Source organism: Mus caroli, unplaced genomic scaffold (assembly GCF_978045245.1).
Source record: "Mus caroli unplaced genomic scaffold, Mus_caroli_1 scaffold_10, whole genome shotgun sequence".
NCBI lineage: Eukaryota > Metazoa > Chordata > Mammalia > Rodentia > Muridae > Mus > Mus caroli.
Genome location: NW_028227265.1, coordinates 65,685,230 through 65,712,416, shown reverse-complemented (window position 1 = coordinate 65,712,416; position 27,187 = coordinate 65,685,230). Strand labels below are relative to the sequence as shown.

Sequence of the window (27,187 nt, the reverse complement as noted above, 5' to 3'; positions counted from 1 at the left end):
TTGATTGATTATGGTTGATTGATTGATTGATTGAGTACAATTGATTGACTGATAGTCTTATCCCAGGTTAATTTGGAACTAGTTATGTTATAATTCACGCCAGCCTCAAACTCAGAATTCTGGTTGTTTCACATTAAAAATCATGTAGATTAAAATTTAGTAATGTCAAATTCAAATAATCTTAATCATCGGTTAAATTCTGTTTTCAAAATCAGTACTTATCAGGATTAAACCAACAGAGGCACTATTGAAAATTTAAAAATAATTACCGCTCTTCTTAAGAAAAGAGAATTGATTGTATCCTATTGTTAAAACTCATTATGTCTTTTTTTAACTTTTAGCTGAAATCACTTAAATTTTTAATTTATAGGAAATTCACTGTTCACTTAGTTACATTTAGAAATTTAAGTAGCTATACGTACAAAAGTATATTTTCAGAGAAATATTCATAAAAACACTAACTTCATAATTTATATTTTTACCAGTACCTATTTAAGATCTGACATTGTCTACATACTATATAATATATATCCAGTTCTTGTGAATAATCAAATAGAAATGTAAATTCACTCACACGTAATAAACATTTACAGTTACATGCATATGGAGCGTCCCTCATGCACATAAATCTATAGCATTCAGAAATGCTTCGTAGTTTCTCAGCACCAATCTCAGAGACATTATCAGTGAATGGAATGCTGGTGTTTACATACTCTTCCAGGTTTAACCTGAGTATAAAGCTTGTGCGATGAATCTCCTCCACGGACCCTAATTACAACCATACATCATCAACCTGGGCTAACAAAATCAAGCATAAGTGAAAACGTGATTGATTTATATCATGCATTCGATATTTTTAGCTATGTTACATTACTTTATCAACTAATATGTGGGATGAATCTAAGTATTGCTAGAGAAGTTAAAAAGTGAATTAAGGAAATGGAGAGATAGATGCTTCCGTGGTTAAAAGCACTCAGTGCTCTTGCAAAGAGCCCTGGTTCAGCTCCCAGTATCCATACAGCAGCTCATAGCTGCCTGTGACTCCCACACCGTGGCTTCCAGCTCCCTCTTGTAAGGAACATAAGCTTCTACAACTGTGTGCTGAACACATGCTCACAGGCTCACATACGTACAAACAGATTTAAAAGAATAAATACCTACATCAAGCCCACAGAAATCCAAAGGCAAATAAAGGCAAAAACAAATCAAAAGAGAAAACGGCAGTTTCTTCTCAAGATCAAGCATAGATAGTTGAAGAGCTAGGTGCTAGATGCAATGCCACGCACAATTAACATAAGATGAATGTGTTTTGATAACAGCATTGTTGATTGATTACAGACTTTAAGGTCTCTAGAGCATAAAATCTCTGTGAATCTGGCAGGTTTATTATAATGTAAACAGATCTAATATCCATAGCAACCATGGTGAAAGTAAACATCAACTCTGAACATGTTTTTCAAAAGCTGATATTTAACTGGCCCTTGAAGGAGATCAAATCCACAAAGAAGAGGTAGCAAGTTCAGAGCCTGGAAGGGGCTCAGCCTACATGGAAACTTAAGAGGCTCATGCTCTCATCAGCTGCTTTGAGGGAACTAAAGGTAAGGTGAATGGTTTCCATTTAGTGAGAACTAAAGGCATCCAACCTCCACTCTTTCCATAGTTTCCTGGTGACTGTTTATAGGAGGGTTCACAGGAAGTGAATGAGGACCCTCAAGGTCCACCCAGATGTGTTCATATACATACATACACGCACAGACATATATAAATATATATACATATATATGTCTGTGTGTGCATATATACATACATACATTATATATACACACAGATACATAAACACATATGTTTATAATTGCATGGCCATGTTCAATGCTAAATGACTGATAATAGGTAGAAAGATGTAAATAACATCCATTGATTGATGTGTGAATAGACAAAGAAGATCTAACCTGTAAGTAGAATGAAACGTTGTTTGTTGTTATGGATGAAACTTGAAGACTATATGCTGAGTGAAATAAGCTAAAAGTAACTCCGAATCATTCTACTTACATGCGATACTAGGCTATTCCAATTTATAGACACTGTAAAAAGTGGTGTTTGCAGGGACTGGGGGTGAAAGGAAAGAGAAGTTGTCACTTACTAGGAACACAATTTTAGTTTGCAAGACAATAAGTGGGTTAGAACTAGGTTTCAAAACACTGTGATAAATTCTTTATTTTCCTTATTTGTATTTATGAGACTCTAATATAATTCTAAGGTTTGTTCCTACCCCTTCCTCCAAAGCCTTTCATCTATTCCTCCCAGCTCTCCTTCAAATTCATTGCCCCTCCCACCTGTTTGTCATGGTGAGGCACCTCTGTTGTCACAGCATCAGGAGGCAGAGACAGAGGGAGGTTGATCTCCCAGTTCCAGGTCAGCCTGATCTATAGAGTTCCAGGACAGCCAGAGCTACATGAAAAAAAAACCTGTCTCAAAACAAATGCAACACCAACAATGAAATTCATGGCCCTGTCTTCATTTTCTAATTGATATTGCATGCATACAATATATATATATTCCTAAATATAACATGTTTAGTCTTATAATACTATCTGTCTGTATGATTTCAGGGCTGAATGGTTCATCCAAAAATGATTATGATGGAAAATGTTAGATAGTGGTAGAGGTAGATAGAGGTAGAGGTAGAGGTAGATATAATAACAGCATCTTATAAATGTCATAAATCAAGGTCTAAAGTATTAGTTAATAATATAATTAACACTATCAGATACTAGCATTGGAACCAAAATGATACAATATTATATATAATATAACAAAATGGTATGTACACTTATTTTGGGGTTTGGGGCTTTTTTTTTCGCTTTTGGCAAAAATGGTAAAGAAACCTTGATTAATAATAAGTCAATTCATATTTGGAACGCTCCGAACCAGTAAGTAAATGACCAGCAGAGAACCATAAGCCTATTAGCCCGTCTTTCTGTCCTGGGTTATTAGTACATTCACAAAGCATATTCATTAATTGTAAGCTAATGAAACATATTTAAAGAGACAAAATAATAGCTTTCTGCCAAGCACAACAGCAAGGCAACAGCTCATAGACTGTTAAGAGTGCTGAAGCTTATTTCAAGGACAGCCAGGGCTGCTAAACATTTCTGGCTTACATAAGGGAAGTCTCATCCAACCAGGGTGTGCAACAATGTTGACAAGTCCCTCAAACTTAATCCCACTTGAATTAATGCATGTGGGGATTTCACTCTAAACAAAACTAAGCTCTGAGTTTATTTTACTTCTTTCTGCTTTATTGGCGTTTCTTTGAAGCTTTTCCTGTAAACATCTCCAGTCTCCAAATTTTTTCCTCTGCTTCAGTGGTACACGCCAAAAATCCTCAAATAAAACAGTGCTAGAAGATCCTTCACTGATAATACTGCCAATGAAAGGAGTTTAAGTGTTACAAATTAATTCCATATTCACATACAAACTTACTTTATTATGGTGGTGTTAAGAGGCAATATATTCAGTAGCAGAAGAAAAAACTCCCAGTTTGTCCTATTCAGGATACATCTTTTTTTTTTTTTTTTTTTTTTTTTTTTTTTTTTTTTTTAATGTCTTAGCCCACAGACTAAGTGGCTTGTGGACAGCAGAACTCTTCTCAGTTCTGGAAGCTGACAAGCTTATAGTTAAGGTACTGACATATTCATTAGCTGTTGATGTTCTTTGTAAAGGATGCCTATCCACTGAGTCTTCTTCCTATATCTCTTTCACAAGGGCCTGGAGGCCATTTGTGACACTCCAACTAATCGTTTCGATTTACTCCAAATCTTAAAATCAACATTGTGGGTGGGGTCTCAAGCTATGTATTTTGAGAGTACAAGTTTATGGAACATAACGCTTTCTAAATGGGATAACAGGCTACCCCTCTGATATCTGTTCAAGAAAAAAGCTATGTTTAGTTCATTGATAAATGTATGCAGCATTTTGGCTTTACATAATAAAGCAAGTAGCTATGTGATCAGTAAAACAATGTCGCACTAACAGAAAAGTATAAATGACAGACAGTTAGTGAGTGCTTACAACAGATGTCAATCAAATGCGGAATGATTTTATCTTAATAGTCCTTTATCTGAAGGAGAAAAGTTCTATGGAGGATAAAAATATAAAACCAGAAGCACTTTTCAAAGAATGTAAAAAAAAAATGAGATAAATAACTTTAAAACTGGTTTTAGCATAAAGTCAATTTGGCTAGATCATTGTGAATAACTCTTGCTATATAAAATTATATTCAGTGTGCTTTATTTTATTGAGCATCTTTGACTTTTTGTTCATCAGAGATATTGACCTATAGTTTTATTTTTTTGGTTGAGTTTTTACATGGTTTTAATAGTAGGGTTACATTTTCAAAGAAGCAGTTTAGATGTGTTTCCTCTGTCTCTATTTTTTTTTTTTATTCTTTAAGTATTGATTATGGTTCCTTGCAGATTGACAGATTGACAGATTTCTCCTGTTGACTCGTGCCTATTCCACTGCCCTTGTTTGTTATAGGTTTGTTTAGGATGACATCTCTTTAGTTTAACCTTTATCTTGAGGACAAATCTAGAAATTCATCCATTTATTTTCAGTTTTCTAGCTTAACAGCATATAAGTCTTTTAAGTATTCTCTTATAATGTTGTGCATTTCTTTAGTATGTGATAAAAGCTTCCTTGATTATCTCTGAGTCTCCAAGTACTAAAAGCCATAGCTAGAGCAAACGAACAAGAGAAGGAAATTTAAGGGATACAAATAGGCAACAAAAAGTTAGAGTACCCCTATTTGTAGATGCTGCAATATTATACATAGAGAATCCCAAATATAATATCAGAAAATTCAAAACTTTCAGCTAAGTAGCAGGATACAAAATCAACTTACAAATTTCATTAGCCTTCATATATACCAATAACAAGCACAGTATGAAAGAGCTCATGGACATATTACCATTCACATTAGCCTCAAAATAACAAAATTATCCAGAAATATACCCATCCAAGAAAGTAATTCTTTAATTAAAAAATTAATAAATATCTGAAGAAAGAGATTGAGTTAAAAAATGGAAATGCACATGATTAGTAGAATTAATATTGTGAAAGTGACCAACTTATCAAAACCAGTTTACAGACTTGTTGCAACTGCAGTCAAAATCTCCATGATACTCTTCACAAAAATTGAAAAAGAATTCTAAAATTCACATGAAACCACAAAAGATCCAAGGCAGCCAAAGTAACCCAGAACAAAATACGTAATGTCAAAGGATTAGCATACCACATTTCAAGCTTAATTACAGAATTATAATAAAAAAGCATGGTACAGGTGCTAAGGCAGAGATTAGGTCTGTGGAAAAAATAAAAGACCCAAATATGAATTCACATAACTATGGCCATCTGACATTTGACAAAGATGCCCAAAACACAGCATGAGAAAAAGCCAATGTCTTCTACAAATAACTCTGGGAAAACTGAATATCCATGGGTAGAACCATAAAATTAGACTTCTGTCTACATTTGATAAAGAATTAATATCCAAAATATACAAAGAACTCAAAAAACACACAAGAAAACAAATGACTCAGTAAAAAATGGGTTATGTGTTCTAACAGAATTCTCAAAAAAAGAAGCTTAGTTAAGAAATATCTTAATAATTACTCATTATCCTTAGCATTTAGATAAATTTAAATTATAACTACTCTGAAACGTCACTTCACCCTAGTCAGATGGCTACAATCAAGAAAAACTCTGATAAGAAATGCAGAGGATATCATCTTGAGTGAGGTAATCCAATCACAAAAGAACACACATGATATCTATGATAAGTGGATATTAGCCTGGAAGCTTAGAATAGCCAAAATACAATTTACAAAACACATGAAACTCAAGAAGAAGGAAGACCAAAGTGTGGATACTTCAATCCTTCTTAAAAGGGGGAACAAAATACCCCTGGAAGTAGTTACAGAGACAAAGTTCAGAGCAGAGACTGAAGGAAGGACCATCCAGAGACTGCCCCACCAGGGGATCCATCCCATAAACAGATTTATCACCAAACCCAGACACTATTGCAGATGCCAACAAGATTTTTCTGACAGGAACCTGATATAGCTGTCTCCTGAGGGGGCTCTGCCAATGCCTGGCAAATACAGAAGTGGATACTCATAGCCATCCATTGGTCAGAGCACAGGGTCCCCAATGAAGGAGCTAAAGAAAGTACCCAAGGAGCAGAAGGGGTTTGCATTCCTATAGGAGGAACAACAATATGAACTAACCAGTACCCCCCAGAACTCCCTGTGACTAAACCACCAATCAAAGAAAACACATGGTGGGATTGGTGCTGCAAATGTAGCAGAAAATGACCCTAGTTAGTCATCAATGGGAAGAGAGGCCCGTGGTCTTGTAAAGGTTCAATGTCCCAGTATAGGGGAATGCCGGGGCCAGGAAATGGGAGTGGGTGGGTTGGGGAGCAGGGGGAGTGGGGAGGAGACAGGGGATTTTTGGAGAGGAAACTAGGAAAGGGGATAACATTTGAAATGTAAATAAAATATATCTAATAAAAATAGTTTTTTTTTTTTAAAGAAAGAAATGCTGGTGAAGGAGCAGGAGAGGGATCCTTTTACTCACTGTTGATGGGGCTGTGAATTGGTGCAGCCAATGTGGAATTCATGAGACAAAGCTAAAACATAAATCTATGATGTTAACCCACGTATCCCATTCCCTGACCCAAATTACCTGTCATCCTAGAACATAGAACACAGATTTCTCAGCCATGCTTTTTCATGATCTATTCACAAAAACTAAAAGATTGAAACAATGTGTCTTTAAACTGATGAGTGAATAATGAAAACTGTGGTACAGATACACAATGGAACCCTATTCAGCTGTAAAGCAATGAAATATCCAGGCCCAGAAAGACAAGCATCCAAAGTTCTTTCTTATTTCTGGACCTAGTTCCAAATCTTAAATCTGAGTGTATGAGTTGCTGTGCCCTCAGAGCAGGAAAGTAAGAGCAGAGATGGAGGGACAGTGAACTGCTGAGGGGCAGGCAGTAGAAGACAGGTGCAATGGATGGAAACAGATGGGAATAATAGAGGCGGTTTAATTGAGAAGCAGGAAGAACGGTAAATAAATAGAAAAAAGGAGGTAAGTACAGTTGAAACAAAAAGAATAAGGAAACATTTATAAGCTTAAGAAATATTATAGATATGTATGTGTGTGCATATATATATGTATATATGTATATATATGTGTATATATATGTGTGTATATATGTATATATATGTATATATGTATATATATGTGTGTGTGTATATGTATATATATGTATATATATGTATATATGTATATATATGTGTGTGTATATATGTATATATATATGTGTATATATGTGTGTATATATATGTATATATATGTGTATATATATGTATATATGTATATATATGTGTATATATATGTATATATGTATATATATGTATATATATATTTAAGTGATGTTATGCCATACAGAGTAATGGTTGTTTCCCCAATCCCATGGATTATCTGACACAGATCTATGAATTTGGAAATTATTCCTTCAAGCTGTTTTTTAGAGAAATGCAAGTGTCTCTACAAATATCATAACCTATGCCCATTGTCCTTGGTTGATTTTCCCACTGTGAAGGTGACACCATATTGCTGAAGGCAACACCCACTTCAGACTCAGGAGTTGAAGAAATTGAGCTGAGTCTGAGCTAAAAGCCTCCTTCTAAGGATTGGCTTCATAGTGCTATGCAAGCTGCTAAGAGAGAGGAGTAACCAGTAGTCCTATCTAACTGTAAAAACTGCAGATATAACAATCAGGTCATCAACATATTCTCAATGGCACAATAGTAGCATTTTTCTCTCAGGGTAGCAAGAAGCTTAGTAAGGTCATCCACTCAATAGGAGGAAATTCATGTCTGAAACTGCACAGCTAGCCAACTACCTGTGACTGCAGAGGTCATGGTATTGAAAGAACGTACAACTGTTACTTTCTTTAAACATATACAATTTATAACTATATTCCAAATATTTATCTTTAGATAAATATGTAAGTGTACCTCTTATACCTCATTAAGATTTCTTTTTGCAACAGAGACTATTACCAAAGTCCACATATGGTCAAAATGCAGGGAATTAGTGACTGTGCAGTACCCAACTCTCTCTGATATTTCTGCAATGCAACCCCTACAGCTAAGCCTAGGAGAATGTTGGGGAATCAGAAAGATTCTAAGAACCAGGATGCCTGTGGCTAGATAGTGTCCTATAGGCACAACAGGAAAAATACACCTGCAGGATTGTAGCAGTATGATTTCCTAAACAAGACCAGCATTATGACAACACCAACATGGACAAGGGGTGTTCCATATAGTCCCACCCCTAAATGAAAAGAATGGTGGTTAACTGAGGCTGAGAGAAGGAGAATCAGTTTCCTCAAGAGATAAGCTCCCACTTAGGTTGCCTAATCCCAAATAGCTACCCCTGGCCACATAGGCATGAATATGACCAATGGTAAAGACCTTCAGAAAGTTGAGTACACATGTGTGCAAATATGTACATATACATGCATATATGTGTAACAATCATAATTAAATAAATCATGAATGAGGGAGGGAGAGGGAGAAATATTGGTGTAGTTGGGGGAAGAAAAGGCATGATATAGATATAAAACTTGTATATTAAGTCCTCAAAGATTAAATTAAAAAAATTGAAAAAAGATGTATTCTTTATAATGTAAACATAGTATTCAAGAATTTCCTTTTCACATTTTATTTGATGTGTATGATTATTTCTTTGCATATATGTACCACATGCATGCCTAGTGTCTGTGGGAGCCAAATAACTGGAGTTATAGAAGGCTATAATGTACCATGTAGATTCTAGAAACCAAATATGCTTTTCTCTCTAGCCCCACAGAAATATATGTCTAAACAAAACCAGATTCATATGAACAGATAATTAGTTGAATTCAACCAGGCTTTGAGTTCTGGTGTCTGTCCTCAGCTGCTCATCTCGAGTAGACACAGGCTTAGAGCAAACATTTCCATTGTACAAATAAATATGTAAATTTTTAAAAAAGGAATTAAACTAAATGTGTACTAGAATGATTAAGGAAACATGTACACCTGATCTGTGTATACTCACAGTGTGATAAGTACTGATGTTCTATAAAGTTGTTGTGAAGAAGTGAATTAACAATTATGGATACATTGCTCCTTGGCAAACACATTGTTGGATTTCTGTTAAGAGTCTAGTCACAAAATGTTTATCCACAATCATGGAACAACTTTGTTTTAGGTGTATGGCTATTTCAGGCTACTTGAATTTTCATTGTCAATTCATTAGTACCAAACTCACAGCCAACAACACTATGACTCTTGCAATGAAAGGAGTTTATCTGAGCACACATTTGCTTAGTAAGGCTGATCACAACTTGTAAAGTGCCTGTTAGGTGTTTGGTATCTTCCTTTAAATAATATGAAAACATGAATAGAATACTGATGTGGGCTTTCTATAATTTTTTCTTTTTTTTTTTTTTTTTTTATGGTTTTATGAGACAGGGTTTCTCTGTATAGCCCTGGCTGTCCTGGAGCTCACTTTGTAGACCAGGCTGGCCTCGAACTCAGAAATCAGCCTGCCTCTGCCTCCCGAGTGCTGGGATTAAAGGCGTGCGCCACCACGCCCGGCTTATAATTTTTATTGAGTAGGAAAATTAGCAAGTAAAACCAGAATCAACTGCACAATCAATGCCGATTTGATTTTAATCAGTACAAAACTCAAACTGAATAAATAAAAGTATCCAGGCTTGGTTCTTTCTCCTAGGACACCTAAGGCTTTTCCCTTTCTGAATTTTTTAGAACTCGGGATATCTAGTCTAACTTCAGCCAGAGATTATACCAATAAATCTAGCTTACCTACTTATTCTTAGAGCCTCTGATTGAAACTTGAGTACCTTTCTTTAAAAAGGGGGGTGGCATGCAAATGTCCAACCACTGAATACCACATACTGTCACACAGATATCCAACCTTTACATTACCAAATATTACTCAGAGAGTCATTGGTGCTGAAGACACCCTTAGCATATGAAATGCCTTTGCTCTATGTGAATATATTTTAATGAGAAACACGAAGCAAATCTATACATTGATCCTTGGTTTAAATTCAAGCTGTCATAATTGCAATGAATAAATTTGTGTAAAATGGCTGAAATTGAGCTGTCAAGTATACGTCTTTTGAAAAAGGAAATGAACAGAGAGAGAAATAGGAAAAAAATAGGAATGTCAAGAGACCTAGAATCAGTGGAACACTGAAAGAAAAAGTTGTCATATGAGAAGAAGCAGTATTTCTTTAGAAGGTAAGGAAGATCATAAGACCAATGGTACAGGAGTGAGAAAGGGACTGAATCACAGCAACTGAATCAGGATTTTATTTTACACTCAAACCCCTTTCTGTGTTTGTAAGTGACGTTACAACCTCATACTGCACGAAATAAGACATGCAGATCAAGAGTCAAGGCCTGCAGTTCTTTGTCACCTCAAGTTCAAAGCATGCAGTAAGGCATGGCATTGACTAAGTGGCTGATATAAATCATTGTGTGTTATTATTCAAGTGATAGAGCAGATTTGATGACACTCTTTGCATGAGTGCTGAGGTCAAGTGTTGAAATGAGTTGAAGAGGAGATGGTCAGTATGTAATCAAGCTAATTGCTGATTTAGGTTCAATCACTTAAGAGAATGTGTTCAACACATAAGTGGAGACAGAAACAATAGAAATAAGTCAAAATGAAGAAAAGGTGGAAAATTGAAGATAGTAATAAAATGTTATATATGCCAAACTCAACCTCAAAAGCATAGTGGTCATTAAATCATTCTACCAATCAATAAAAATTAAGTGGCTTATGTATATATAGTTGTGTCAAAGATGAGACTATTATCTTTATACCATCTTACTTTTGAAGATTGTGAAAGGACATCATAAACCCCATTTGTCTCCATTTAGGAACTGGGCTTGATTTAGAAAAGAAGGCTATAAGGCACCAGCTCCAGGAACAGAACATAAGTCCCAGGAGCTGGAACATAAGACACCAGCTCTCGGAACAGACCATAAAATGCAGAAACAAGGTCATAAAACCCCCTCCCAAAGAACAGCCTGAAGATAACCACAAGAATGGGAAAATATTGCAGAACAGGCTATCTGTTTTGGGCAGATCTAGCTTATCCTATGGTTAAACATTCATGACATAGGAATGCAGAACACTGTCTACCTATGAGCCCCTAGCACCCACCAGTGAAATTTTAGATTACCTAACCTTCTAGAGAGCTCCCCTAGTCCCCTATAAGAAGACCTGGGAGCCTTTGGCTGGGGTTGCCATTTTGAAAAATGGTTGATTCTCGCATGCTGGTTATTTCTGTAGATTTAGTTTTTTTCTGTCTTTGTATAATGAGTCTGGGGTCTTTTTTCAGTGATTTTTGTACCCTTAAAATTGCTACTACTAAACTGATCACCAACAATTTAGTTGATATAAGTAAAATTCAGAAGAGTCAAGCTACTATCCTCAAATTTCTCAGTTTTTAGACATCATTTCTATAATAAAAAATCTTTCATAATTTATTGAACTATTTCTTTTATGATGCTTCATTATCTTCAATTAAATATATAAAATGGCAATGGGGCTCATAGGTATATATTTTTAAGATTTATTTTTTATTTTATGTAGATGTGTATAGTTCTGAGTGCATGTGAGTGCACCGTGTACGTTCATTGCCTATAGAGGCCATAAGAAAGCAGATTCCCCAGAACCATAGGTATAGGTGTTTGTGAGCCATCTGATGAGGGAGTTAGAACCAGATTTAGGCCCTCTGCACTATCAGCAAATGTTCTTAACCACTGAGCCATCTCTCCAGCCCAAGATTTTAATCAGACACTTTAGTTCGCTCTTCTCTGTAAGCTAGTGTATTTGAATAATGTTTATTATTAAAATTAAAAGAACAAACATCAAACACAAATAAATTTCAAAACCAAGATTTCCCAACTGCAGAGTTGTCAGAAGTATAAAATACAACATTGTGGTCAAAACAGAAAAGACTTATTTTTCATGATGAAAAATGTGTGTGGGAAATAAAGTAGCAAATTCAAGAGAGAAGATATAAGAATCAAAGATGGTTCACAGAGGTCTGTAGGTGAGACCAGAGAGGCTTTAACTGTATAGATGTCATCTAGATGCCCCTGATGCTGTTGCTGTGGTGACAATGACCACAGTCTTTGCTCTCAGAGCCAAGTATACCTTACCAGTGATTGCAGGGGAGCTTCTGCTTTTTGATGGCTGGACAGTGAATCAGGTTTACTGTGGTCAGTTCAAAAATACTTCTCCTCTGAGACATCTGGATTCCCAGGTCTTACTTGGACCCATCATGCCCTATCATCTTTTATTTATTTATTTATTTTATTAGATAATTTCTTTATATACATTTCAAATACTATCCAAAAAGTTCCCTATACCATCCTCCCGCCCTGCTCCCCTACCCACCAACCCCTGCTTCTTGGCCCTGGCATTCCCCTGTACTGGATGCCCTATCATCTTATTAGGCTTTCCCACATCACTTAGAGCTCTTACTTTCTAGATTCTTTGACTAACCGAAGCATGCTACAGGGTCCTTAAAATCATTTCTCCATATCTTTAGTTCTAATTGCTTCTTTTCTTGGTTTTTATTGTAATACAGATGGAAGGAAAGTAGGGAGGAAGGAAGGAAGGAAGGAAGGAAGGAAGGAAGGAAGGAAGGAAGGAAGGAAGGAAGGAAGGAAGGAAGGAAAGGAGAAAAGGAGAGAAAGAGGGGAGAGAGGAAGGGAGGGGAGAGAGAGAGAGAGAGAGAGAGAGAGAGAGAGAGAGAGAGAGAGAGAGAAAGTAATGGGGGAAGGAAGGAAGGGAGGAAGGAAAACTATATTAATTATCTTGATTAGTAGTCTCAGAGTCAGGTTTTGGTGCACGTGTGTGTGTGTGTGTGTGTGTGTGTGTGTGTGTGTGTGTGTGTGTAGTATTTATGTTTGTCTGTATGTGTGTTCACATGTGAATGGGCGCTTGTGTGTTTTGGGCTGTGTTTGCATGTAGAGGCCAGAAGTTGGCAACACTCTGTTTTCTATTGTTTATTTACTGAGGCTGATTCTCTGGCTGAATTCAGAGCTTAGGGACTTGGAGAGCCTAGGTGGCTGTTTTTCCTCTGAGAGCCCACTCCAGGAGGGCTGGCGTCACAGGTGGCCTCCACACCTGCTAGCTTTTATGTGAGTTCTGGGGAATGGGACTTCAGGTCCTCAGGCAGGTGATTTATCCAGTGAGCTTTCTCCCCAAAGCACTGACAAGTAACTTTTTGATGAAGTTAAAAGCTTCTGAGAATATTATACTCGATATAAACAAGTTTTGTAATCATATAAAAGCTAAAAAGAATGTTCTCCATCACAACATAAAAAGAAACCTCTAGAGGGGAAATAAAGGTTTTGTGATTTAATGGACCCTCCAAGCAGTCTTTTGACAGAGGCCTATACATTTGCTTTAAAAAAAAAAAAAGCTTCAAAAGCTATCAACACTTCAAACATTCTAATTCAAATAGCACAGTTAATATAAACTCACTTTAATCTTCTTGCAAATGGCTGTAACAAGCAAAAAAAGAAAAAAAAAAAACAACCTTTCTTTCTTGCTGTTACACTTTATAGGCTACCCTCTGCTTCTTCGCTGATTAAAAGGCTGATTCTCTGCTTCTACCCTGACTTAATGAGGAGGCCCTTAAATGCTGCTGTCATTTATAGAGAACATGTCACCATGAAATTTTCCTAAAAGACTTTACCTCAAAGGCCTGAAAGGTCAGTCCAACATGGTAGCCCTCGGACACCATTATTTTCCATACACACTCCTTCATTGGTCGGTAGTCATCGGGGTAATTGGGAGATTGAATCTGCCCTTCATTTTTCCTTATCTCCCCTCCACAAATCGCTGAGGAAGGCAAAACAAACAAATAAGTCCCAAAAGGTTATTTAATCGTATTTTTCTTCAAAGTATTTAAGGTCAGTTCTATGAGAATGCAAAGACCGCGCCATAAAGAAAATCAAAACTGGACAGTTGTAGTGCTACCAAAATTATGGGGTGAACAATTGTTCGCTGAATTTGTTCTGTGATTCCCTGTGAAGATTTCTTGGGCTTCTGAACACAGGTAAAAGAGCTTATTAGCAAAGATTCACTTTGGGCAGAAACACTGCAGCTTCTGACAGCAGTGGTATGCAGCCTCTATGGGTCTGTCCAGTAATCCTCTCCCCCACCAGGAGGTGAATCTTTAAAACAAAATTTCCCACTTACTTAAGTTTTAAGGGAAGTGGGACTCTTCTGCCTTGGAAACTACTTAATCTCCTGTATGGAAAAGGGATTTATACACCCACAACCTGCCTAAAAAGGCTGGTGTACAGCCAGGAGCTGGATGCCAGCTCATTGTCTTTAGGAAATATAGAACAAAAGCATGTAATACATTCTTTCTCACATGCCGACTCTCCCATTTAGACAAAGAATGCTTCATTACTGTACACAATCACCCTCTGTACAGTGCCCTAGAATGGGGTACTTCACCATTCCAGGCATCAAACCGATTTTTAAAGAAAATCAGTACAAAGAAAATTTCTAATTTTTCTTAGCATTTCACAGCCTCATAAAACAAACATAAGAACTGTTGTCTATTTGCTTTGTCTCTCCTGAGTTATTACTGTATCGCTTACACTGGGAAACCTGTTCTTGCCATTTAAACTTATCGAGTATTTTTATTAAGATCATCCTGTGAACATCATCATGTTGGCTTATTAAAATTATGTAATGGCAAAAATAAGCTTTCCATATTCTTTTAATGAAACCAAAGGAAACATCTTTGTTGAGATGCGAGGGATTTAAGTGACTTCTTAAGTGTAATGTGACTTGCCTTCATAGACGGCTGCAAACCCTTTTCCTACCCAGTTACTGCTGCTACGAAACTCAATCCACATTCTGCTGTCTGTAGATGTAAGAACTCCAGCCACTTTGTCCCCACAGAATCTACCTAAAAGAAATTAAAGAATAGACAGAGGCTCCTAAATATGAATATGTATACACTGTGCATCGAATTAAAGACTTGTGCTCCACAAGAGTTATAATCTATATCTATGTCTATGTCTATGTCTATGTCTATGTCTATATCTATCTATCTATCTATCTATCTATCTATCTCTATCTATCTATCTATATATATATATATATATACACACACACACATACACACATATACGCATGTATTTGGCTCATATCTCTGGTAGAGTAGTGTTTCTCAAACTGTAGGTCACAACACCTTTGGCAAACCTCAAGCTTCAAAAATATTTACATTATGATTCATAACAACAGCAAAATTACACTTATGAAGTAGGGATGAAAATTATGAAGAACGTGTATTATAGAGTCACAACAATCATAAGGCTGATAACCACTGGTTTGGAGCCATAACTTTACCTTAATAAGGTAACGAAATAAAGCACTCTCTTCAAACCACTTCAAAATCCTCTGCCAACGGACACCCATATCATTGTCATATAAAGAATTACGAGTTAACCCCCCAAGTTCATCAAAGATCACATGATGCTTCAAGGTGGTGCTATGACTCTATGAGAATAGAAAAAGTCTCAAGTTGTGCTGAGAAATTAGAGCAGTCATCAATGTGATCACCCCCAATGGGTACAATTTGATTCAAACACAAAGAGAAGTTCCTCCCCTCATCAAGGTAATGACAACATCTCAGAACAAAAAGTGTAAGACACCTCAGGTGCCTTACATTAATATACACACCCAGCTCAGATAAAGCTATAATAGTCTGTGGTATTATAACCAGAATAGTTATATCAAATTGATTCTGAGTGCTGATCATATTCTGTATATATATATGTGTGAGTTATTAGGAGACAATAGAAAATGAGTAAAGTCATAGAATTCGACCTTCCTTTCTACATCATCCTTCCACAGAGTCATTGCTCGCTACCCGATACAGATCTTTCAACACACACACACACACACACACACACACTATAAAATAACTCTACAATCATACTATACTTTTAACCATTCTTATAATTGTTTTGATTTTAAACTAGCATACAGCTACTAAATCTCACTGTGGCACTTTTGAATGAAGTGTGTTTAGCATGTTCTCCTTCTGTCTCATCTCACTCCTCCCCACTCCCCCATTCTCCTCTGTACCCCTGTCCCTTCTGTCTCTTTTCCTCTCAGTCCTAAAGGACACATCCTTTAGTCCAGTCACTGTCCTTCACCAAGACCTAGTCTTCCCTTCATTGGTCTCCTTTTTTGTTTATTAGGCCTTACTAACATTTATAGTCACAATGTGTAAACACATATACACTGTTGGCTCAGATCAACATGAGACAGAACAGCAGCTCCCAGCATTACTATGCATGTCTGTGTATTGCTGAAAATAATCATACCCATAAGTTTAAAGAAAAAAATAGCTAAATTGAATAAAAAATTCATAGGAAAGGTCAGTCAGTAAAAAATACTTTTGAAGCTATGCATTAAATTAAAGAGACTTGGCAAAGGACATACTCATTCACTATTACATGCATTCAAACTATGGAGAAATCTGTTCAAATCATCCTCCGTCTAAGAGGGTGTGAAGTGGCAGCTAGAGTCTCTGCGGTTCTAACGTTTTTCCTGGTGAGTTGATGTTGTGAATCACAGCTATTTCACTCAGAGCTCAGTCTTTCAAGGAACCCTTGGGAGAGATTTCACACATAACTGTATCACAGTGAGTCAGTGTGGTGGAACCCTCTACACTGGACCAGGGAGGCTGGTGGTGATATTCCACCAAGTGCTTTCTTGAATGTAGATTCAGATTGGATTCTACAACTGGAAGCCACTGAAGTGTTTCCTTGGAATCCCAACTACACTTGTGATACTGTGCTTTACACAGGCTGAGAAACTAGATGTAGAAAACAGAGCTTTGTTTTCCTCGACTTGAAGTATTACATCAGTTTGACCTTTTTTTGTTCTTGTTTTGAAGTATTTCCAGAGATGGCACAGACTTACTAAGTTAGTTTCCACATCAAGTAAGGCAATGTCCATTCAGCAGGTTTTAGATATTAAGGCTGGATCAGTACAGGACAAAACCTCAGTGGGGCTAAGCTATGACTAAAAATGAAGGGAAGCCACAACTGGGAAGGAAAGAACACCAAAGCAGAGGAGCTGTGGGACTGTGGTTGGGGGTCACAGCTCCTCCCACCTCTGAGCAATGCTTCATGAAAGCATCTTGTGTAGTCTGTGGTTTAAAGATGGGATCAGACATCCCTGAGCACCAATCTGAACTGCAGTTACTGACATAAATACAGATGCCTCTTCTCCAAGAAAAACGGAGATGTTTATAGGAGGAACGCATTCACTACTCACAGGAAGGCAACTATCAAAGATGGACCTGATAACTCACACTCCTGCCTTGGGAAAGAGACCACACACACACACACACACACACACACACACACACACACACCATATACATATGCAACCTATCAAAACTATTACCCTTAAATTTCTAATTCAGAAATAAATGCTGTGTGGAATCAATAAGCAAAATCTTTGGGAAGCTATGCTTAATCACTGTGTTCAGATCAAATAATCTAACCCATATTTAAGTTATTTTAAATCAGTGAATCAATCTATTCATCTGTTTGTCCTTGAGCAGTTTTCGGTATGGTTGGAAAAACATACAATTAAAAATATAAACAATTTCAGTCATATAGATTGAAAGTGATAACTCTTAGAAACAGTGCCTGCCTCAACCATAGATAGAATACAGCCCCAGCTACAGAGGAGATGAGTCATGTCTTACCAAGGAGAGGTGACTTCCTCCAGTAACCATCTCTTACTTCAATGTAATCATACCAGCACAAACTACTTTTGTATAGGTCCATCGTGGTAAAATTCAAGACAATCTGCAAAGCACAGGAAGTAAAATTGACTGTTAGCACATAGAGATTTGATTCCAAGGGGGAATGCAAGAAAACAAAAAATAGACTCCTCTTGTCTATATTCATAGAGCACTGGCAACTTAATTAAAAACTTGAATCCACATGTTCTTATTCTCATTAATATGATCTGCATGTGTGTGATCACTCATATGTATGAGAGCATGTAAGTGTGTGGATATTACATGCTCATAGCATGTGTATAGAAATCAGAGAGCAACCTCAAGTGTCAGTACTCTGACATCTTCCATCTTGTGTTGGAGAAAAGGTATCTAGTCGGTCTGGAACTTTACCAGGTAAGCTATACTGGAGAGAATTTGTAGGGAAGCCTCCATCTCTGTCTCTCATTGCACCTCTGCTGGGATCGCAGGGACACTCACTTTGACTGACATCGCACTCAGCTTTGTAGTCTAGAGATCCGAACTAAAGCCAGCACTTTAACAAACAAACCACCCCACAGCTGCATTCTGATTAATATTTAATCAAAGCAACAACAGCAGCACAATGTTAACCAATAGGTAGAGAAAGCACTTTAGCAATCAACCTGAAATCCATAGTTTTAATTGAAGCAGTCCCAAAACAAGTAGGAGCCTTTATTCAAAAAGTTTATTTTGAATTTTTCCTGGGATAAAAGGTTTGAACCATGAATAATTTCCACTTTTTCCACGAATGACTTCTTTTTAATAATTTATTTTAAAGACAACCATCAAGACAAGTATAATTATGTTAAAAATAAACACCATGTGCTGTATTCCCAGAACATAATATCTTTGTGTGTGTTGAAATGTTTAAACACAGCTCTAACATTCAGATCTACCCCTCTGAGTGTGACTAAAGGCAGATGGCACAGCAGTTCTCCAGATCCAAGAACATTCATGTGAAGGCTTCCGAGCTGGACGACCTTGTGTACGACCCTTTATTCTTCCCTTTGTTTGGAATGATGATGCTTTTTATAAAGACAATAAAGAAAAGTCCTGGAAAAGATAATTTTTTTCATGGCTTCATAAAACTCTTCAGTTTTCAAAGCTTTAACTTATTTTCCTTGGTTATACCAAACATACAATGGAATTAAAATGAGACTTGTACTTCTGTGATGTCAAATTATTTGGAAACCATTTTGTATATTCAAAAGCCCAGTTAACCCTCTGGTACTTTAAATGCATCTAATAGGTTTTAGGCTCATAATAAATTTGCTCTTTAGATACTAAAATGGATGTTAGCCAAAAGCAATAAATTGTGAATATTTGAAATGCCTTCCTATAAAATGATGGTTTATAGCAATGTTCAAAGAAACTTTTAGTGAGAGTGGAAAAGTTGGAGGAAGTGAAAGACAGACAGAGAGACAGACAGACAGAGAAACAGAGATAATAAGCTTACAACCATATTCAGAGTACCCTGCCAATGCTGATGACAAATATGCTTCCCTCTTTTCTTATTTCAATATTATTAATATTAATATTTTAATGTCTATTATATTCTGATGGAGATAAAAGAAAGGGTGTAGATTCGGGTTGGTGGGGAAGCAGATAGGGTCTGAAAGCTCAGGGAGGAGAAACTAATCAGAGTATATTATATCAAAATATCTTTTTAATAAAAATAAATAGATATAAAAATGTTCAATAGCACTAATCATCCAAGAAATGCAAATTAAAACCACAATGAAATACTATTTCACATCTATTAGAATAATTGTTTGAGAAAAACAGAGAGATTTAAAAATTAGGTATGAAATGTGAGTATACTGTTGAGAATGTAAACTGGTTTGCCCATTAGAAAAGAAATGGCACTTCCTTAAGAAATTCAAATTTGAACACTATAGTATCTGAAAATCCTATTTCCTTATGTAGAAAGGTAATAAAAAAAAAACCCACTATCTTGTAGGGGGAAAAGGAAAAAAAAAGAGAAAACTGAACACTGTTAGGGGTTAGGGGGAATCACACATTGGATAAAGAGAAAAACAGCAGCAGAACATGAGGACGAGAGTTTGGGCCCCAGTGCCCACTTAAGTGCCAAGCAAGCATGGCAGCCCACCTGTCATCCTAGGGATTCCTAGGATACAAAGACAGGGAACATTTGGATCAAGCTGGCCAGTTAGGTTATCCAAACCAATAAGCTCTGCATTGTACTGAGAGATGCTGCACTGATGTGTAAGATAGAAATCAATGGAGGAAAACATTAAATTCTGGTTCTGCATGCATGTGCACTTATGTATACAAACATGCCTAGTTCACATACATGTGACCCATGCACATCACATACATATACACAAAAGGAGGGGGGAAAGCAAAGGAAGCACTACTTATAGTCAAACTCATCCTGAGCCCACACCTTCAGAGTATGGAGCCAAGGTCCCTGTAAATAAACCTTATACCCAACAAAGGGGGGGAGAGAACCTGCAGATTCCACCTCCAATGGTAGGCGCGGCTCCCAGTTTAGGGATGGGGCCACCATCCATGTCAAAATTTTTAACCAGAAATGTTCCTGTCTAATGGAAACACAGGAACAATAAATGAAGCAGAGGCTGAAGGAAAGGCCATCCAGAGACTGCCCCACCTAGGGTTCCATCTCATCTGCAGACACCAAACCTCCACACTATTGCTGATGCCAAGAAGCGCTTGCTGACAGGAGTGTGATATGGCTGTTTCCTGAGAGGATCTACTAGCACCTGACCAATACAGATGTAGATACTCACAGCCAACCATTGGACTGAGCCTGGACAACCCAGTGGAAGAGCTAGGGGAAGGCCCGAAGGAGCTGAAGGCGATGGCAAGCCCATACAAAGAAAAATATCAACTAAGTGGGCCACTCAGAGCTCCCAGAGACTAAACCACCAACCAAAGAATACACATGGAGGGAGCCATGACTCCAGATACATATGTAGCAGAGGATGGCCTTTTCTGGCATCAATGGGAGGGCAGGGGGGCTTGGTGCACCAGCATAGGGGGATGTTAGAGGGGTGAGGTGGGAGTGGGTGAATGGGTGGAGGAGCACCCTCATAGAGGCAAAGGGGAGGGGGTAAAGGGGAGGTAGGATAGGGAGTTGTGGGGGAGTAACCAAGAAGGGGGGTATCATTTGAAATGTAAACAAAATGATTAATAAACAAAAATTCTACCTACAGCAAACATCAGGACTTCAGATTATCCTCACTGGATGAGAAATCTATGACTATAGAGAAGCAGAGGTGAGATAAAGACACAAAGATAATAATTGAAATTCCTGGGTGGCCTCTCTTAAACTTAAGAGAAACTTAAGAGGCAATTTTACAATCATGTTCAAGTAGTTTCAATTTCCCTCCTAAAGAATCAGCTAAACTGGAAATCCATTTATCACCACCATCAACTCAAACTGGAAATTATGTCTCTGGACTGCTAACAAACAGTTAATACATGAAATCATAGAATGCCCCCCCCCCACACACACACAGAGAGCTAGACAAGAGGATAATTCTGAACAGAAGAGTTTCCTATCTTGTTTTTAATCTTCTAGTTTAAGCTCCAAGCACCATGGAGGAAGAAAACCGGCCTGACACTAATACAAAACACAGAATCCTTTAGAAGTAGAAAATGTAATAAAGATAGGTTTTCTAAAATCAAATCATGGGGCCGTGGCTATGGAGGTAAAAATCCCAGCCTTTGAGTAATGCTGCTAGAAGAATCCCTAGTTGAATTACAAATCAAAAGCACTTGGTAAACAATGGTTTGTTTTCTATTATACCGGTTTATGTAACCATGTTCCTATCAAAGAATAATAAGTGAATGCTGCATTAGAAGAAGTATTTCGTTCCTGGTGGTAATAAGCATCAATTTAAAATTAATCACAGCTCCTTCCGAACACAAATGGAGACAAAGCAGGAAGAAAGCTCTCAGGTTTCCTGGTCTGTGAGGAGATGCAGTTGCAAAGTTTAAGTGATAGACTTGCAGCTGAGTTTGCTCATTAAAGACTCTGTTTGACAGCGCTGCATAGTGAAGAATCTTGAAGAAAGGCAGATCAGCTGTTCAAGGATCTGGATATCTGCAAGTCTCCAGAGCAAGAATCAATGTATGACTGATTGCACAATCAAGACAATGCTCACTCCTTACACAAATTCCATGGCACCATTAAAAGGCCAATTACAATAGCACTGGCACCTTTGAGAGATAAGGAGAGGTAACTTATATATGAAGTACATTTGGTTGATGTTACTTATGGCTTTTGGAGAAAGATATTAGAATTAAAAGCAACAGACTATAACAGATTACTGAACTCTGGCCAGAGGAAACCTAAGAAAATCTAATGCACTGTGTTTGATGGCTATAGGACTTTCCTCAGTAATAGAGTTCTGAAGTCGCATATCAAGTCAGTAAACTGTTCTGTCTGCTGCTTATTTTCACAAACACGCAAGCAAACAGTTGTAATGATTGTCTACCATATTGTCTATATCAGTTTGGGCACTGTATTGTCAAAAATGAATATTTATGGCAAACCTATAAAGTAAAGCTATCTATTTCATGTCACTTGTAACTCAGAAGCTATTGACTATTAATGTTATATTCATATCAAAAGGCACAATATTCTATCTTCTGAAATTAGAAACTATTCACTATAGTACATCAAAAGACCTAAGTTCAAGGTCATACCCTATCTTTTCATATTTTTAATTTACTTAAACTTTCAAATGCTGAAGAAATCATTTGAATATGATGACATCATATCAAACTTGTGTTACCATAATTAGATGGCAAAGCTTTTAGTTGGATGTTGTGAAGGAAAATCAAGTAGACAACCCTCAAGCACTGTGAAATGCACATATGTGTATCCTGCTCACTGTGAATATTCAAGCATCCATCTTAACACAAGCTTTGAAAACAAGCACTACTTGTCTATAAAAATAATAAAATAAAATAATAAAATAATCATAATGATATTCTGCTATACTCATATATCAGTACCTTTTCTACTCATCAATAGAGAGTCTCCCTCTGGCAGCAGACAGGAGCTGGAAGATAGACCCATCATAGAAAGACATTACATAGAATGAGAGTATAAATCAGAGAGCTCCATTAGGTCCCTACCCTCAAATATGGGGAATCCAGTGGAAGAGAGGAAGGAAAGGTTGTAGGAGTCACCAGGAGAACATAGGACACTGAGTCAACTAAGCAGGGTGCATATGGGCTCACAGAGACAGAAGTGGCAAGCAGAGGGCATGTATGGGCCTACTGCACCAGCTTTTCTGAGCATGTGTTGTAGCTGTTAGCTTGGTGTTTTGTGGGATTCCTCAGGGTGAGAGTGGGTGTGTCTTTCACTCATTTGTTTGCTCTTGGAGTCTTTCCCTTCTGTTGGTTTGCCTCCTTCAGCCTTGGTGTGATGGCTTTTGCTTTGTCTTCTTGGTCTATCTTCTATTTTGTTTTGTCCTCTTTGGTTGTCTCTGAGAGGCCTGTTCTTTTTTTGAAGGGAGACAGACAGGGTGTGGTTCTGGGATAGAGTGGAGGTGGTATGGGAAATAGGAAGAGTTGAGGGAGGGAAAACTGTGGTCCGGGTGTATATAGAGAAGAATCTATTTTTGCTTAAAAAAAACAAAAGAAGTGTAAATAAAGCATCAGTTCACTTGTCAAAGACCAACCATGCTGTGAAAGGTGTTTTAAAAGACATTAAGTTTAACATTTCATAGAAAAATAATCCAGTTAGAATGGGGAATATAAAAGAACCCAAGAATGGATGAGGACCTTGAGACTGTCATTGAAGTGTCTGCCTTATAGGTTAGGTGGCCCAAAATGGTCAAACTTCTCTTGAGGTTCAATTATATGGCAGATGGGGGGTAAAGTGGGCATTAGATTGTCAAAGGAATTCTTCTACTTAAAACTGTATGATAGTATTTGGGTTGAATTTTAGATCAGGCATTGCCTGGTATTAATTAAAGTTTTATGTCTCCTTTACCAGCATTCTGTTTCTTTCTCTAGCTAATTGACAATTTCCATCTATCACGGAAGCTCTAAACAAAGTTTTACCTTTGATCTTTAACATGGAAAGGCGTTACCTTCTCATTTCCTAGGTGACACAGTAATTTCCAAACTTATTGCCCTTTGGTTTTTACTTTCATACATCTAGAACATTTCCTGTGCTCTGTGACCATGTAGATTTTAGGAAAGTCTGGCTACCATCAGTTCATGAGTGTCAAAGGTTCAAAATCTCTGATGCTTTTTAGCTGACTCATATTTATGATCTGAAGTATGTGTATTTCTAACTAAAGACCTGCTGGGTATTACTAGCTTTTGTGCCCTGACAAACCCAGTGTTAGCATCAATTCCTAAAAGTGTCCACAGGTGTGCCTAGATTTCTCTTGTCCCTTTCCTATTTCTTGTCACTTTTCAGTCTCGACAAAAAGCTACTATAGGTCAGTCATCTTCAGACCTCCAATGATATCTGAGTGCTACTATAAACCCACAATAAGTTTATTTTGATTTCCTCTGATATTTTCCAAAATTTAGCAATGATATTACTGCATTATAAGGTATCATAATTATAGACATCATATATTTATTTTACATATCAGAATATACATCTATTTGAAGAGGATCAGAAATATGTGTGTGTGTGTGTGTGTGTGTGTGGTGTGTGTATAGAGAGAAATGTATATGTATAGAAATGTGTAGATATATATGTGTATGTATGTATATATATATATATATGTACACATACACACAAATTGCTCACTTTACATATCTTTGGCTATATAAATGCTAGATTGTGAGTCACCATTATGTACAGAGCATAGACAGATGATTAAATATTTTCAAAAGGAGGACACTTGAATGACAGATTTTAAATGGGTTATACAGGAAAAAAAATGGGAGACTATTCTAACTCTATTTGAGACATAAGCAATCTACCCTTGTTCAAAGGTCAATCAATTGTAAGTGACAGATAGATCAATACTATATGCTTCTGCCTGGTCACCACAGCTGAATTCTGAGCCGTGCATGCTTAACTGTTAAAACATCAAGAATAGTCTTAGACCAAATTGGAATCTCCTTACCCTGAGAGATTGGAGCCTTAGAACACATAGTAGGGAACTGGTGGGCTTTGGTTTTGATTATGAGAAATGGTCATGAAACCCAACTTGCCATCTTACCTGCTTTCAGTCTTGTATTATTAAGTTATCTTCACATTCTTTTATAGCTATGACCTTATTTTAAAAACAAGGATTTTCTCATGTAAAAATAAAGTATGTGTATTAGAGAAAATGGAAAGGGACAAAATAGAATCTATTTGTGAGGTTCTCATAGTGAGCAACCCATCCACCTATGATTTTGTCTTTGGTACATGCAGTTTAAAAGTTGACACATTTAGGTATATGATGTTTAACTTGTGATTTCATTTTCACATTATACTATGTTTTTCCAAATTCCTGTTTTCTTGTTCAGTTTCATTCCCAAGTTTTCATTTTCAGAATGCACCCAGATTAATGCTCCAAAAAGTGTCATTGCTGAGACTGTCAGTATATAATATATACTGACAGTATATAATACAGATTCAGTACAAGTTCCCCAATATCTCTGTAGAGATAACCACAATTTCTGCTTCCTAGAATTCTAACCCTGCCTATCACTTGACAATATAGTCCTACTCTATCAGTGAAGGTTTATGACTGAAATGTGAGGCATCACCATTGTTTGAGGAGCATCTCTCTTACAGAGTGGGGGCCGGTGACTTCATGGCAAATACATAGGGAGCCGCACTTGTAACCCAGAAGGGTTTTTGCGGCTTCAGTCTTCTCCTTCTGTGGCGCTCACCTTACTGTGGGTCATTTTTCAAAAACAAATTTGTTGTGCGAATAATACCAACATTCTTTGGAACTTCTGTGCTATCAGTGTATATTTTAATTTGTATTGTATTTTTATTTTAAGACATATGCAAAAAAGTATTTTCTTTAGCTTCTAATTCAAGTGCTAGATACTTTTCTTTGAATTTAAAGAATTATATTTCTTCAGAAGAATGATATAAAATTCTAATTTTCACACATCATTATAAACTATAAATTCAGAATTATCTATTGAAAAAAACCTGTTTTCAAATTTACTTAAGCATGTTCTTTGTAATATGGATGTATCAGACGTGGCCAATGGCCTCAGGTCATGTTAGTTCATTGACACAAGAGGCTCTTTGGACAAAGCCATATACTCCAGGGTCCAGAAGATTCTCAGGTTATGAACTAGATTTAGATGTAATTTACCCAGCAACATTGACACTTCAGACAGTGTTACTCTCCTTTGACCAACACTGCACATCTTAAATAAACTTTGGAAAGAAACTTGGTCTGGTTAGCAATCAAGAAATATATTGGAAACAGGTTTAGAATTACATTTTTTGTGAATTTGGTGAAAACTATACATTTATGAACCTACAGTGCTTCATCCTGGAAAATATTGTATCAGTCTCCTAATTTTAGTTGTATAGTAAGGTTTTCTGTTTCCAAATTTAGTAACATATTAGTAACATTTTTGTTTGAAGGCCTCTAGAATTCTGTTTTAATTTTTATATTCTCCTTTTGAAGTTTTCTTTAACACGTGGAAAAAACATGCATGAGAAGAGGAAAAAATAGAACATATGCCATGGGAATATATGAGTTAAGTGTTTCAGGGAGAGTCATGGCAGAGAAGAGAGTCCCTATCTTTAAGTCTAATCTTAAAGAAAAGTTGGTAGAATGATAAGAACAGATTATGGATTTGTAACTCTCAATCCTGTGAGGGAAAACTCATGATTCATATATAGAAAAAACAAACAACAACGAGTAAGCTGTAATATCAAAAATAACAGTAAGTATCACTGTAATCAGAATTATATGTAAACAATAAAGCCATCATTCTAGGTTTAAAAGACCATTGAGTGCACAAAGCAGGACATGTGCATACCCACACTTACTCAAAAGAAAGTGTGAGTAATCAGTATCAGAAAAGAGGGCTCAATTTTGTTTGTTTGTTTGTTTGTTTGTTTGGATTTTTAGGTCAGGTCTCTTTATATGGCCATGGCTGTCCTGGAACCCACTATGTAGACCAAGTTAACTTTGAATTCTACCTGGGATTAAAGGCATGCACTCTCCTGCTTGATTTCAAACAGAGTTTTAAAGTGAACCCTGACTAGAGATATAAAAT

General features: G+C 36.9%; 1 protein-coding gene across 2 annotated transcripts in view; it reads right to left on the bottom strand.

Annotated features, from left to right (window-relative positions):
* Tll1 (tolloid like 1) overlaps window positions 1-27,187 on the bottom strand; it is a 206,235-nt gene that overhangs the window by 57,175 nt on the left and 121,873 nt on the right. For both annotated transcript variants that reach the window (XM_021170021.3, XM_085843944.1), the window contains 3 exons: window positions 17,924-18,026; window positions 14,984-15,100; window positions 13,871-14,016 (listed from right to left, as the gene is read on the bottom strand). In XM_021170021.3, coding sequence (XP_021025680.1) covers window positions 13,871-14,016; window positions 14,984-15,100; window positions 17,924-18,026 — 366 coding nt within the window. The remainder of the gene's footprint in view (window positions 1-13,870; window positions 14,017-14,983; window positions 15,101-17,923; window positions 18,027-27,187) is intronic.